At 40.5% G+C, this 14,773-nt stretch overlaps 1 protein-coding gene across 4 annotated transcripts in view; it reads right to left on the bottom strand.

Annotated features, from left to right (window-relative positions):
• The window catches only part of kndc1 (kinase non-catalytic C-lobe domain containing 1), a 51,620-nt gene that overhangs the window by 5,990 nt on the left and 30,857 nt on the right, over positions 1-14,773 (bottom strand). For 2 of the 4 annotated variants that reach the window (XM_039649178.2, XM_039649179.2), the window contains exons 19-30: positions 14,637-14,730; positions 12,810-12,907; positions 11,208-11,401; positions 10,616-10,726; positions 9,754-9,895; positions 9,007-9,225; positions 7,665-7,880; positions 6,367-6,446; positions 5,026-5,164; positions 4,152-4,274; positions 3,696-3,755; positions 1,909-2,066 (exon numbers count right to left, since the gene is read on the bottom strand). In XM_039649178.2, coding sequence (XP_039505112.2) covers positions 1,909-2,066; positions 3,696-3,755; positions 4,152-4,274; positions 5,026-5,164; positions 6,367-6,446; positions 7,665-7,880; positions 9,007-9,225; positions 9,754-9,895; positions 10,616-10,726; positions 11,208-11,401; positions 12,810-12,907; positions 14,637-14,730 — 1,634 coding nt within the window. The remainder of the gene's footprint in view (positions 1-1,908; positions 2,067-3,695; positions 3,756-4,151; positions 4,275-5,025; positions 5,165-6,366; positions 6,447-7,664; positions 7,881-9,006; positions 9,226-9,753; positions 9,896-10,615; positions 10,727-11,207; positions 11,402-12,809; positions 12,908-14,636; positions 14,731-14,773) is intronic. The other 2 variants (XM_089116712.1, XM_089116713.1) reach the window with 1 other exon arrangement.

Raw genomic sequence — 14,773 nt, 5'->3', positions numbered from 1 at the left:
TTGGACCGGCCACCGGGGGGCGATCGAGACTGGGTTTATGAGCTATACTGGGACCAGCCACCGGGGGGGCGATCGAAACTGGGTCTATGAGCTATACTGGGACCGGCCACTGGGGGCGATCGAGACTGTGTTTATGAGCTATACTGGGACGAGCCACTGGGGGCCGATCGAGACTGTGTTTATGAGCTATACTGGGACGAGCCACTGGGGGCCGATCGAGACTGTGTTTATGAGCTATACTGGGACCAGCCACCGGGGGGGCGATCGAAACTGGGTCTATGAGCTATACTGGGACGAGCCACTGGGGGGCGATCGAGACTGGGTTTATGAGCTATACTGGGACCAGCCACCGGGGGGGCGATCGAAACTGGGTCTATGAGCTATACTGGGACCGGCCACTGGGGGCGATCGAGACTGTGTTTATGAGCTATACTGGGACGAGCCACTGGGGGCCGATCGAGACTGTGTTTATGAGCTATACTGGGACGAGCCACTGGGGGCCGATCGAGACTGTGTTTATGAGCTATACTGGGACGAGCCACTGGGGGCCGATCGAGACTGGGTTTATGAGCTATACTTGGACCGGCCACCGGGGGGCGATCGAGACTGGGTTTATGAGCTATACTTGGACGAGCCACTGGGGGCCGATCGAGACTGTGTTTATGAGCTATACTGGGACGAGCCACTGGGGGCCGATCGAGACTGGGTTTATGAGCTATACTTGGACCGGCCACCGGGGGGCGATCGAGACTGGGTTTATGAGCTATACTGGGACCAGCCACCGGGGGGGGCGATCGAAACTGGGTTTATGAGCTATACTGGGACCAGCCACCGGGGGACGATCGAGACTGGGTTTATGAGCTATACTGGGACCGGCCACCGGGGGGCGATCGAGACTGGGTTTATGAGCTATACTGGGACCAGCCACTGGGGGGCGATCGAGACTGGGTTTATGAGCTATACTGGGACCAGCCACCGGGGGGCGATCGAGACTGGGTTTATGAGCTATACTGGGACCAGCCACCGGGGGGCGATCGAGACTGTGTTTATGAGCTATACTGGGACCAGCCACCGGGGGGTGATCGAAACTGGGTTTATGAGCTATACTTGGACCGGCCACTGGGGGCGATCGAGACTGTGTTTATGAGCTATACTGGGACGAGCCACTGGGGGCCGATCAAGACTGGGTTTATGAGCTATACTTGGACCGGCCACTGGGGGGCGATCGAGACTGGGTTTATGAGCTATACTGGGACCAGCCACTGGGGGGCGATCGAGACTGGGTTTATGAGCTATACTGGGACCAGCCACCGGGGGGCGATCGAGACTGGGTTTATGAGCTATACTGGGACCAGCCACCGGGGGGCGATCGAGACTGGGTTTATGAGCTATACTGGGACCAGCCACCGGGGGGCGATCGAGACTGGGTTTATGAGCTATACTTGGACCGGCCACTGGGGGGCGATCGAGACTGGGTTTATGAGCTATACTGGGACCAGCCACCGGGGGGGCGATCGAGACTGGGTTTATGAGCTATACTGGGACCGGCCACCGGGGGGCGATCGAGACTGGGTTTATGAGCTATACTGGGACCAGCCACCGGGGGGCGATCGAGACTGGGTTTATGAGCTATACTGGGACCAGCCACCGGGGGGCGATCGAGACTGGGTTTATGAGCTATACTGGGACCGGCCACCGGGGGGCGATCGAGACTGGGTTTATGAGCTATACTGGGACCGGCCACCGGGGGGCGATCGAGACTGGGTTTATGAGCTATACTGGGACCGGCCACCGGGGGGCGATCGAGACTGGGTTTATGAGCTATACTGGGACCGGCCACCGGGGGGCGATCGAGACGCTTCGGCTTCACTGTCAGCACTTGTGTGGTGCACTTGTAAGGGATCAAACCTCAGTTTGGGCCACTTGTAGGATCCGCTGGTCATGGTGAACGCGCCAATCTCCAGTTGCTGAATGTGCAGAGCGAAGATCTGAGCGTCTGGGAGAGTCGGACGCCCTCCACGCTTCAATCCCTCCATCAGACACAGATTATCACTCTTCAGAAACACCTGAAACAACAGCCCACTTTCAGGATACAGCACGCTGCTCGCAACACCGAGGTCAGGGTTCGCATCCCAGGGAACGCATAAACTGACCATCATTAAACCCTTTAATGCAATGCATTCATTTATTCAAAGCAATATTAAAAATGAAATCCACAAAACAATGACATAAATGAGTGCTAGACATAAATGAGTAGGTGGTGTAACCATCTGGAGATGGGGGGGGGGGGTAAATTGTTTATTATTAATGTTATTAATAACAATATAATATTATAAACAATAATAATAAATAAATAAAAAATAATAAATTATCAAAATAATTAAAAACAATAGTGGTGAAGCATGTCACAAAAAAAATGTATTTATTATAATTATATTTTTATTTAATAATTATAATGATTTAAAAGTAATAGTAACAATAGTAGCAGTTAAGAATTTGTTTAAGTTATTAAAAAAATGGTGAAGCGGTTTTTGTTATATTATCATCATTAAATTTCTATATATAATGATTTTAAAGTAATATAATAAGTGCATCATGTAAAGTATGTAAATCGTCACGTGTGTGTTGAGGTCAGTCAAAGTGATGATAATAATAATAATAATAATAATACATTTTATTTTATATTGCACTTTACAGCAAAGTAAATAAAAAATGATCTCGAAGTGCTACACAGCATATAGTAATATAATTCAAAATCAAAAAATAGTTGATTGGGGTGGGACCTATAGACTACATTTAAGTGATGTATTTTTTCTCTTGATTTGTATGATATGCTTTACATTAAGTATGCAGTATGCAATATGCTCTACATTAAGTTTGCAATATGCTTCATGCAATATGCTTTACATTAAGTATGTAGCATGCTTTACATTAAGTATGCGGTATGCAATATGCTTTACATTAAGTATTCAGTATGCAATATGCTTCACATTAAGTATGCAGCATGCTTTACATTAAGAATGGAGCATGCTTTACATTAAGTATGCAGTATGCAATATGCTCAACATTAAGTATGCAATATGCTCAACATTAAGTATGCAATATGCTTCACATTAAGTATGCAGCGTGCTTTACATTATGAATGGAGCATGCTTTACATTAAGTATGCAGTATGCAATATGCTCAACATTAAGTATGCAATATGCTTCACATTAACTATGCAGTATGCTTTACATTAAGTATGCAGTATGCAATATGCTTTACATTAAGTATTCAGTATGCAATATGCTCTACATTAAGTATGCAATATGCTTCACATTAAGTATGCAGCATGCTTTACATTAAGAATGGAGCATGCTTTACATTAAGTATGCAGTATGCAATATGCTCAACATTAAGTATGCAATATGCTTCACATTAACTATGCAGTATGCTTTACATTAAGTATGCAGTATGCAATATGCTTTACATTAAGTATGCACTATGCTTTACATTAAGTATGCAGTATGCAATATGCTTTACATTAAGTTGCAATATGCTTTACATTAAGTATGTAGCATGCTTTACATTAAGTATGCAGTATGCAATATGCTTTACATTAGGTATGCAATTTGTGTTTGTTGTTTATTTCTTCTGTCCAGCACTTCGGTTGTTTTAAAGTGCTTTATAAATCAGGTTTGCTTCGAGCGTCTCACCTGCACAGCCCTGAGCTCCTCCAGAACCTCACACACTTTCCCCGAGAGCTGCTTCCACGCCTGCCGCTCAACACACACACACACACACACACACACACAACACAATCAGGACAAATGCTGTAAAACTAATTAAGATGGGAATAAGTAGGCTTATAAAAACCCATTTATCATGCAATTTCATTTCACGCCAAATATGATGAATAATGTTTTGTTTCTGCACAAAATGCCGAATGCATGTCGATTATAACCCTTTCATGCTCGTAAACAGGCTGAAAAATAGAGCTAGTGTTTAATCAGTTTAAAGGCACATGCAATTAACATTTCAGCTGCTGGAGCTGCCAGATAAGATAAAGCAAATACAGCAAATACAGTCGAGCTTATGAGGTTATGACTCTCTCAATGCGGGATCGTTTATCACTTAGAGAGAACGGGATTACGAGCCGTTTCGTTTCTTACCGGTAATTGCCTAACAATCACATTCTCCAGACCCGACAGAATCTGCATGGCGGTGGCAAAGTTTCTCGTCTCGTAGCAGAACTTCCCAACAGCAAGAAACCGAGCGAGTAAAGCTGCCTGTGCCTGAAAATAAAATATATATATATATTTATACCGTGGTCTGGGTGAATACTCGATTCTGATTGGCTGCAGGGTGTCCATTAAACAGTGATAGAGGACACCTAGGACAGGTGACTGTTTACCGTTCGAAATTAATAAACCAATGCGCTGGCGACATCAGCTGTGAGTAACCATAGCAACAGGCAGTCAAAGTATCCGGTTACAATGTATTATATCACAACAAACATCTAGTTAGCCGTTATACTACGCCTACCTGTGTGTTTTAATTATAGCTTAAAAAACGAAAGTGTAACGCCCATGGCTAGAACAATAGTTAACTTTCTGGCTCGTAAGTTAGCTAAACTGAAGGGTTCTGCAACTATAAATATCTCCAGTTGCTAAATAAACCGTCAGGCGTAACCAGGGAAACCAAGTTATTGATTGTAAAACTAATTAAACTATAAACTAATGTTTTAAAAATGTGTTATTTGGCAAGTGACCATGGTATATAAGCGGGTCAATGCCCTTCGTGGACTTCGGCGGATTAACCCTTACGTAAACACACCTGGCATTATGAAAAGTGTAAATACTAAAATTTTCATTTATGTACATATTAGAGAATTAATTTCTTTGATTGCTCCAGACATGTTCTTGCAAGCTGAGGTTTTGCAATGGATTAAATCTAAAATGAGACTCAGAATAAAAACTTTTCTGTTGTGAACATTCATAAACATTTCCAACGTTTGAAAAAGCTCAATAAACTCTGAGGAATCACCTTGACCGAGTCACAGATGACCAGTTCAGCAGAAACCCAGTTGCTGACACGGTGTGTGTGTGTGATGAGTGTGTGAAGCGGCTCCTCGGGCCCCGACACGTCCCTCAGGAACAGACTGTTGTCCTCTAGAGACACACACCTGAACAACACACACACACACACGAACTTCTACAGTCTATCAATTTTACACGATTTCAAAACCCACCTTAAAACATATCGGTTTGCTACTTTCCCTTGATTTCCATGTTTATGTACCACTGTGTATTATGCTATCCTTCTGAAATTATTTGTATTGTTTCTAAGTCATGTTTATTTGTACGTGTAGAGTTTTTTGAAAGGCGCCATATAAAAAAAAACATATTATAATGATTACCGTCACACATCCTCAACATATATCTGTGAAGTTGCATGGAGTGTGTTAAATGAATTAGAAAAATGTTTAGAGACTTTAACCCTCTGGGGTTGTTCATTTCAGAGTCACACTCGGGGTGTTCGGGTCCAAATGGACCCAAAGGGCGGGATTCATATTTAAAAAAAAAAATCATGATTTTTTTTTTTACTCGTTTTTTATAATATTTTTTCTTTTCTTTTTTGGTGTTTTGAGAAAATTTCAAAAATAAAAAAAAAATTATAATAGTATTAATGCAATAATTATGACAAAATTTTCCCCCATTGAACATAATAGAAAAAAATATTTAAATTTTTTTTTTTTTTTTTTAAAGCTGTATTTCATTTTAGAGTCAAGCCTAGGCCTCATAAAAGCAATTTTTGAAATGAGATGGATGCCATCTGGTGGACAAACTGAGCATTTTAAAAATGCAAAACACATGTATAATCTGAATTTTTTGGTGTGTTTGTGTATAAAAGTGTGTTTGTGTATGTGTGTGTGTGTCTGGAAGTGTTTGTTTTGCCTTCTTAATGCTTTATAGATTCACCCCTTCACTGTTGTGTGCTTTTTTTGAAGATCGTGGCTGATTTGTAGATTGTACGCACAAAAAAACTCATTATTTTCACATTTTTGCCAATTTCCCATTCATTTTTCATGCGGGTCCATTTGGACCCGAACACCCCAAGTGTGACTATTTTTTTTACAACCACTCAGACTATTCACATCCTGTCCCCAATTTTTTTGGGTGTTCAAATACCAAATACCAACAAAGTCACCAAATTTCAGACCACTCCGAGGAAGCTGTGATTTAAAAAAAAAAATGTATTTAAATTCTTCGGGTCCGTTTCGGCCGAACAACCCCAGAGGGTTAAAGAGCGGATACACTGTGTTAACTATCCTTTACACACATTTTCACGGATCTGAGTTTCAGAAGGGCATCGGTGGAAACTCACCTGGAAATGTGTGTGTTTTCTGCCACTCCATGAGCTCTTGAGTTCAGAAAGTGAACTGGATGACAGTCCTGGAATATTTCCTGTGTGAGACGTGAATATAAATGCTGAATCAAAACCGGTATTTGACACATGAGAGGTGATTCAGTCCTTGAAGTCCTTAAACGCATGAAAATAAGACAATGATGATGTGTCTCCGCCTAGAGGTGGATCTGTAAATAACAGCGTGAGAATTGAGCACAAAATCATCTTTTAAAATAAAAAAACAACAACAAACGAATGATGATGAAAATTAAAACACTTGGGACGATCATATATATTGAATATATTTTGGAAAATCATCTGTTTTCTATGTGAATATATAGTAAAGTGTAATTTATTCCTGAATTTATCATCATTACTCCAGTCTTCAGTGTCACATGATCCTTCACAAATCACTCCAATATGCTTAATTATTGATACAAATAATATAACTTAATGTATGTGGAAACCGTGATCCATTTTGTTTAGGATTCTTTGATTAATATAAAGTACAAAAGGAGAGCACTTATATTTTTTGTAATTATAAATGTCTTTACTGTCACTTTTGATCAATTTAATGCATCCTTGATTAATAAAACTACTAATTATTATTTATATTTTTTTAGATGTTACCCTAAATGAAGCAAAACAATATGAAGCAGCACAACCATTTTCAACACTGATAATAATAATCATAAATGTTTGTTGATCTTCAGATCCTCATATTAGAGTGATTTGTGAAGGATCATGTGACACTGAAGACTGGAGTAATGATGCTGAAAATCACAGGAATAAATTACACTTTACTATATATTCGCACAGAAAACAGATGATTTACATTGGAATAATATTCTACTATTTTTACTGTATTTTTGATCAAATAAATGCAGCCTTGGTGAGCAGAGGAGACTAAAACATTAAAAAACGTAATTATTCCAAGCATTTGACTAGTAGTGTAATATATACACAATATATTTTATCATATTATATTACATCACTGTAAAAAATATTTTCAAGATTTGTTATCACAACATATTTTCTTTTGTCAAATCAACTTTATAATAATTGATTTAGTTGAGATAACTTATTATTTTGAGTTTCTGATGATTAAATTAATCTCCTTCATTGTATTAACTCACTTTTTCCAGTTCAATCAACTTAAAATTAAGGCAACCAGGTTACTTACTTTTTTACGTTAAACCATCAATATTTTTTTACAGTGATGTAATGTATAATATATTTCCGACAGAGACAGTGAGAGGTGTGTGTGTTTTCCTCACCTGCTCCAGTAATGTGAGCTGCTGAGCGATGTGTGTCGGTGTGTGTTGTGTCTGACTGAAGGCCAGTCTCTCCTCTGATCTCACACTGGTGTTGGACATCTGCCTCATCAGAGACGCGTAACAGGGCCGAGGAAGAGCCGCAGCGATGGAGAAACCTTTCTCTTTACACACACCCTTCTGAGGCTCCACCACACGAGACACACGCCACTGGAAACCCTGCAAACATCATCATCATCATCATCAGAACAACAACACCTGACACGTGCAGTCAGACCATCAAAAAAACGCTTTTTTGGTTACACTTTATTTTAAGGCATCCGTGTCACGGTGCACTCTCAGAAAAAGGTACAAAAGAGTACAAAAATATTAGAACATATTAGCTCCCGAAATGTACATATAAGGACCTAAAATGGACATATTAGCACCTAAAATGTACATATAAGGACCTAAAATGGACATATTAGGACCTAAAATGAACATATAAGGACCTAAAATGGACATACAAGGACCTACAATGTACATATTAGCACATAAAATGTACATATTAGGACCTAAATTGTACATATTAGGACCTAAAATGTACATATAAGGACCTAAAATGGACACATTAGGACCTAAATTGTACATATTAGCACCTAAAATGAACATATAAGGACCTAAAATGGACATATAAGGACCTAAAATGTACATATAAGGACCTAAAATGGACATATAAGGACCTAAAATGGACATATTAGCACCTAAAATGTACATATTAGCACATAAAATGTACATATTAGCACCTAAAATGAACATATAAGGACCTAAAATGGACATATAAGGACCTAAAATGTACATATTAGCACATGAAATGTACATATTAGGACCTAAATTGTACATATTAGGACCTAAAATGTACATATAAGGACCTAAAATGGACACATTAGGACCTAAATTGTACATATTAGCACCTAAAATGAACATATAAGGACCTAAAATGGACATATAAGGACCTAAAATGTACATATTAGCACATGAAATGTACATATTAGCACCAAAAATGGACATATTATCTCCCAAAATGTACATATTATCTTGCAAGCCGGAAATCCTGACCGAGCTCATGCCCATTTTTTACTGAATAAAAGCCTTTTCTGCTCACCAAGGCTGCATTTATTTGATTAAAAAAATACATTAAAATCAAAAGTAAAAGTAAAATTGTCGAATATTATTACAATGTAAAACAGCTGTTTTCTATGTGAATACATAGCAAAACTTATAATTTTCTATTTTTATTTACATGTAACGTGTAACAAGGACCCGATCAAATAAAGTGTGAACGTTATGTTTTTTCTCCATTCACCTGTAGTGTCTTGCCTTTAATGCATGAGCATCTTGACTGATGTTCACAGACCTTGCGAGTCACATCTTGGAAGGATGATCTCCTGCATGAGGAGTGAACGGACTGCTGGTCTTCTGAACCACATGACGGGTCACATGACAGGCCACAGACACGCCTCTTTCTGGGCATGGCCTGAAGCATCACCAGCAAACTCTCTCTGCGACGGTCACCCGGTGCCACCTGAACACACAGCGTCATTTATTTGATTAAAAATACAACAAAAAACAGCAATATTGTGGAATATTATTATAATGTAAATCATCTGTTTTCTATGTGAATATATAGCAATGTGTAATTTATTCCTGTGATCAGAGCTGAATTTATCATCATTACTCCAGTCTTTAGTGTCACATGATCCTTCACAAATCACTCAAATATGATGAAATGATGATTAACAAACATTTATGATTATTATAATGTTGAAAACAGTTATTTACATTTTTATTTTAGGATTATTTGATGAATAGAAAGTTCAAAAGAACAGCTTTTATGTGAAATAGAAAGACACTGAAGACTGGAGTAATGATGGTGAAAATTCAGCTTTGATCACAGAAATAAATTACATTTTAAAATATCAATAAATTGTCATAATATTTACCAAGATTATGGATTTATTTTTGCTTTTTTAATCAAATAAATGAAATCTTACCAAGCTAAAATGTTCGACTGGTAGTGTACACACACACACACACACACACACACACACACCTCCGAGTTCAGGAAAGTGTTCAGTGTGTGCAGAAGACCCGAGCCGGAGCTGAAGTCCAAACTCTCTCCGATCCAGAAGTGTAATAAATCCAGCGTTCGCTGACACACTTTTGCAGCGTCTGACGAGGGATCTTCATTCGCTCTGGTAATGCAGAACATACTTACATTTCATTTAAATTAACTTCTTGGAGATTATTATTTAATTAGTATGAGACTGTAGATGATTAACTCTCTCTGTAAACCTTAATTATGTGGGCGTAACAAAATCTATGCATCTATCTATCTATCTATCTATCTATCTATCTATCTATCTATCTATCTATCTATCTATCTATCTATCTATCTATCTATCTATCTATCTATCTATCTATCTATCTATCTATCTATCTATCTATCTATCTATCTATCTATGCATCTATCTATCTATGCATCTATCTATCTATGCATCTATCTATCTATGCATCTATCTATCTTTGCATCTATCTAATTATGCATCTATCTATCTATCTATCTATCTATCTATCTATCTATCTATCTATCTATCTGTCTATCTATCTATCTATCTATCATCTATCTATGCATCTATCTATGCATCTATCTATCTATCTATCTATCTATCTATCTATCTATCTATCTATCTATCTATCTATCTATCTATCTATCTATCTATCTATCTATCTATCTATCTATCTATCTATCTATCTATCTATCTATCTATCTATCTATCTATCTATCTATCTATCCATCCATCCATCCATCCATCCATCCATCCATCCATCCATCCATCCATCCATCCATCCATCTATCTATTTATCCATCTGTCTGTATGTCTAGTTTATTCTGTTCCAGTGGTCATATTTACCCCTGTGTGCTGTTAAATCTGTCCATCAGAAACTGCAGAAGCTCCTCAGGGGTGCAAAAGTAGCGATACGTGTAGAAAAACTGATGAATAAATCCCTCGGAGTGAGCGTTCCTGTCAACGACACGTGTGATGAGGGTGAGAGTACGAGCAGACTCATCCGTGAGCCCGGACTACAAAACCAGTCACAAGTCACACGGGTATATTTGTGGCATTTTGTGTCAAAACGATCGATTTTTCTTTTGTGCCAATAATCATTAGGATATTAAAGATCATGTTCCAAATTTCCTACCATAAATATATCAAAAATGTAATTTTGTGAGTGGATGGAGCAAAAGCGAGAACATAAAATTAAAGGCGATTTAATCAATGTTTTGTTTTTTTTCCACCCTCAGATTCCAGATTTTCAAATAGTTGTCGTCCAAATATTTGTCATATTTGCACATTTATCATAACAAACCATATATATATGAAAAGCTTATTCAGCTTTCAGATGACGCATAAATCTCATTTTCCAAAAATTGACCCTTGTGACTGGTCTTGTGGTCCAGGGTCACAATAAATACAATTACTATTATTGGCAAAGATTCGTTACCTGGCGTACAGGTACGCCATCAGCCCTCGTGGCGTTGCGGTCACTAGCGGGCAGTCGTTCGCCCTGAGCCGCTCACACACGAACAGCATCAGCGCTGGATCCTCGGAGTCCTGCAGATGTAGAGGTGCAGTTCCACTCGCGGCCAGAGAGGGCAGCAGAGAGAGCGGCAAACCGCACTGATCCACGCTCAACACCTGAGAGACGGAAACATCTCCATTAAATAAGAGGCGATCTATTGCTGGAATGTGTTGTTCTTAAAGTCAAGGCGAGTGCTCGTTGCCGCCGTTATCGGTTCTCTTGAGCACACTTTTATCTATCGTTTAACGCTAAGGACACTATGTAAGGGAACAGCCATTTGTAGAGGTGTCTAAAACATATATAGTGGACGTTTGTGCACTCATTCAATCCCACAATGCACCGCAATAACGAGTGTACAACCGACGTATGCTCAACAGTTAGAGAATACCCATAATGCATCGTGAGAGTCGCGTGTTGGATGAATCAGAATTGGACCAGAAGATGGCGCATCCAAACCGCTAGTCCAATGTGGCTACAGTGTAATATCATTCCTTTTTAATTGATTATTAGATTGTTTAATCTAATAAGTTTCCATGACAGAGTTCGAGATAAATCTTTTCATTACTACTGGTCCAGGAGCTGCCAGTTTGCAACGTTTTAAATGACTATTAAGCAGCAGAAACTATGCAAAAGTTGCACTCCCTATGTTATTCAACAGCACCAACTAAACAATTAAATTACACTTCAAATATCGTTTTTCCACGCTGATGAAATTTCAAGTGCTTGTTTTTAAAATAAGTTGTTTTTAGTTAGCTATTTGATGTGTTGATTGACATCTGTGATTGACAGGTTCTCTGAGCGAAGTAGTCACTGAAGCACCAACTTTTTTTTCGGGATATTTGGAGGACTGAGGAGATTGGAGCTTTAAATTTAATTTCGAACTTTCTATAATTAATGTAAAAAAAAAGAGTGCTTGCGATTGGTTCTGCGAGAGTGAGGGCGGGGCCTTGATTTCACGGCTTTACTTCCGGCTCACGACTGCGCAGGTCTGGTCCCGAAATCGCTTCTGCGCAGACTCAAGTTCCAAGACGTCAGCGCCATATCGGGACACTGGCGGCTTCAGTTTTGACCAATGGAAGAGAGCGAAGGAGCGTCCATCTTTTTTTACTGTCTATGGTAATGAGGCGCTGAGCGTTTTTTTTTTTCCACGCTGAAACGCTGAGCACTCTGAGCTCTCAAGCGCCCACAGCTAGGCGTTTTCAGCAGAGCGTCTAGCGTTTTAAGCTGGCTAAAAACGCTTTGGTGGACACACGACCTAGGGGACATGAGAAATTTCTGTGAATCTATTTATTACTTCACTGATGCGAAGAATCTCGGGACTAACAACACTGTAATTTAGAATTGATTTCTGGACATTGTAATTTTTTGTTTCTGCAATTGTTATTGTACATATCATTGTATTGTTTAAAACCAAGTTACGCCGCTGGGCACCGAAGCTCTTGGTGAAGTACATTAATGTAAATGCTGCATATTCTTGCTCAGATAAAGTGTGTCTTAAAAACACAACAGAGAATTGGCACAAACCTGGAGATATTTCTTGACAGTGTGTAGAAACTCCACTTTGTCTCTGAGCTCCTCAAACTGCTGCTTGACTTTAGACAGCATCACTTTTGTGTCTGAACCTACAATGACAATGTGAATATATGACAAGCACAATGTCACTCACTCACCCATGCTGACTCGCTCGCTCGCACTCTCTCTCTCTCTCACTCACTCACCCATGCTGACTCGCACTCTCACACACGCACTCACCCAAACACTCACAGTCACTCACTCAATCACTCACTCAATCACTCACTCACTCTCTCACTCACTCTCTCACTCACTCTCTCACTCACTCAGTCGCACACTCATTCAATCACTCACTCACTCACTCAATCACTCACTCACTCTCTCACTCACTCACTCAGTCACACACTCATTCAATCACTCACTCACTCACTCGATCACTCACTCACTCACTCACTCACTCACTCGATCACTCACTCTCTCACTCACTCACTCGATCACTCACTCACTCACTCACTCACTCACTCACTCTCTCACTCACTCACTCAGTCACACACTCATTCAATCACTCACTCACTCACTCACTCGATCACTCACTCACTCACTCACTCACTCACTCACTCAATCACTCACTCAATCACTCACTCACTCTCTCACTCACTCACTCAGTCACACACTCATTCAATCACTCACTCACTCACTCGATCACTCACTCACTCACTCACTCACTCACTCGATCATTCAATCACTCACTCACTCACTCGATCACTCACTCACTCACTCACTCACTCACTCACTCACTCACTCACTCAATCACTCACTCACTCACTCACTCGATCACTCACTCACTCACTCACTCACTCAATCACTCACTCACTCACTCACTCACTCACTCACACACACTCACTCGCTCACACACTCACTCAATCACTCACTCACTCACTCGATCACTCACTCACTCAGTCACACACTCACTCACTCACTCAATCACTCAATCACTCACTCGATCACTCACTCACTCACTCACTCACTCGATCACTCACTCGATCACTCACTCACTCACTCACTCACTCGATCACTCACTCACTCGATCACTCACTCACTCACACACTCACTCACTCACTCACTCGATCACTCACTCACTCACTCACACACTCACTCGATCACTCACTCGACCACTCACTCGATCACTCACTCGATCACTCTCTCACTCACTCACTCACTCACTCGCTCACTCACTCACTTACTCACTCACTCTCTCACTCACTCACTCACACACTCACACTCACATACTCACTCACTTACTCACTCGATCACTCACTCACTTACTCACTCGATCACTCACACACTCACTCAATCACTCACACACTCACTCACTCACTCACTCTCTCACTTAGTCACTCGATCACTCACACACTCACTCTCTCACTCACTCACACTCACATACTCACTCACTCACTCACTCACTCACTCACTCACTCACTTACTCACTCTCTCACTCACTCTCTCACTCACTCACTCACACTCACATACTCACTCACTCACTCACTCACTCACTCGCTCACTCACTCACTTACTCACTCTCTCACTCACTCACTCACACACTCACACTCACATACTCACTCACTCACTAACTCACACTTACTCACTCACTCGATCACTCACTCACTTATTCACTCACTCACATACTCACTCACTCACTCACTCTCTCACTCACGCACGCAGTCACTCACGCACTCTCAAACACGCACTCACACACACACACACACACACACACACACACACACACACACACTGAGGAGCATCTGTATTGCATGATTGACGGACAGGGTGTTGAAGTACCGCTGTGTTTTCTCTCCTGCTGGATCAGCTTGTGGTAGAAAGTTCTGGTCTTTTTCAGATTCCTGCTCTCGATGATCAGCTGTTGGTGAAGCTCCTGTTTCAGAGCAAAGATGAAAAAGATCAATAAATGGATCTCG

The sequence above is a fragment of the Pimephales promelas genome, chromosome 11, assembly GCF_988280905.1.
Source record: "Pimephales promelas chromosome 11, fPimPro1.hap1.1, whole genome shotgun sequence".
NCBI classification, from domain to species: domain Eukaryota; kingdom Metazoa; phylum Chordata; class Actinopteri; order Cypriniformes; family Leuciscidae; genus Pimephales; species Pimephales promelas.
Note: the sequence above shows the minus strand (reverse complement) of the source record. Positions and strands in the feature narration are given on the sequence as shown.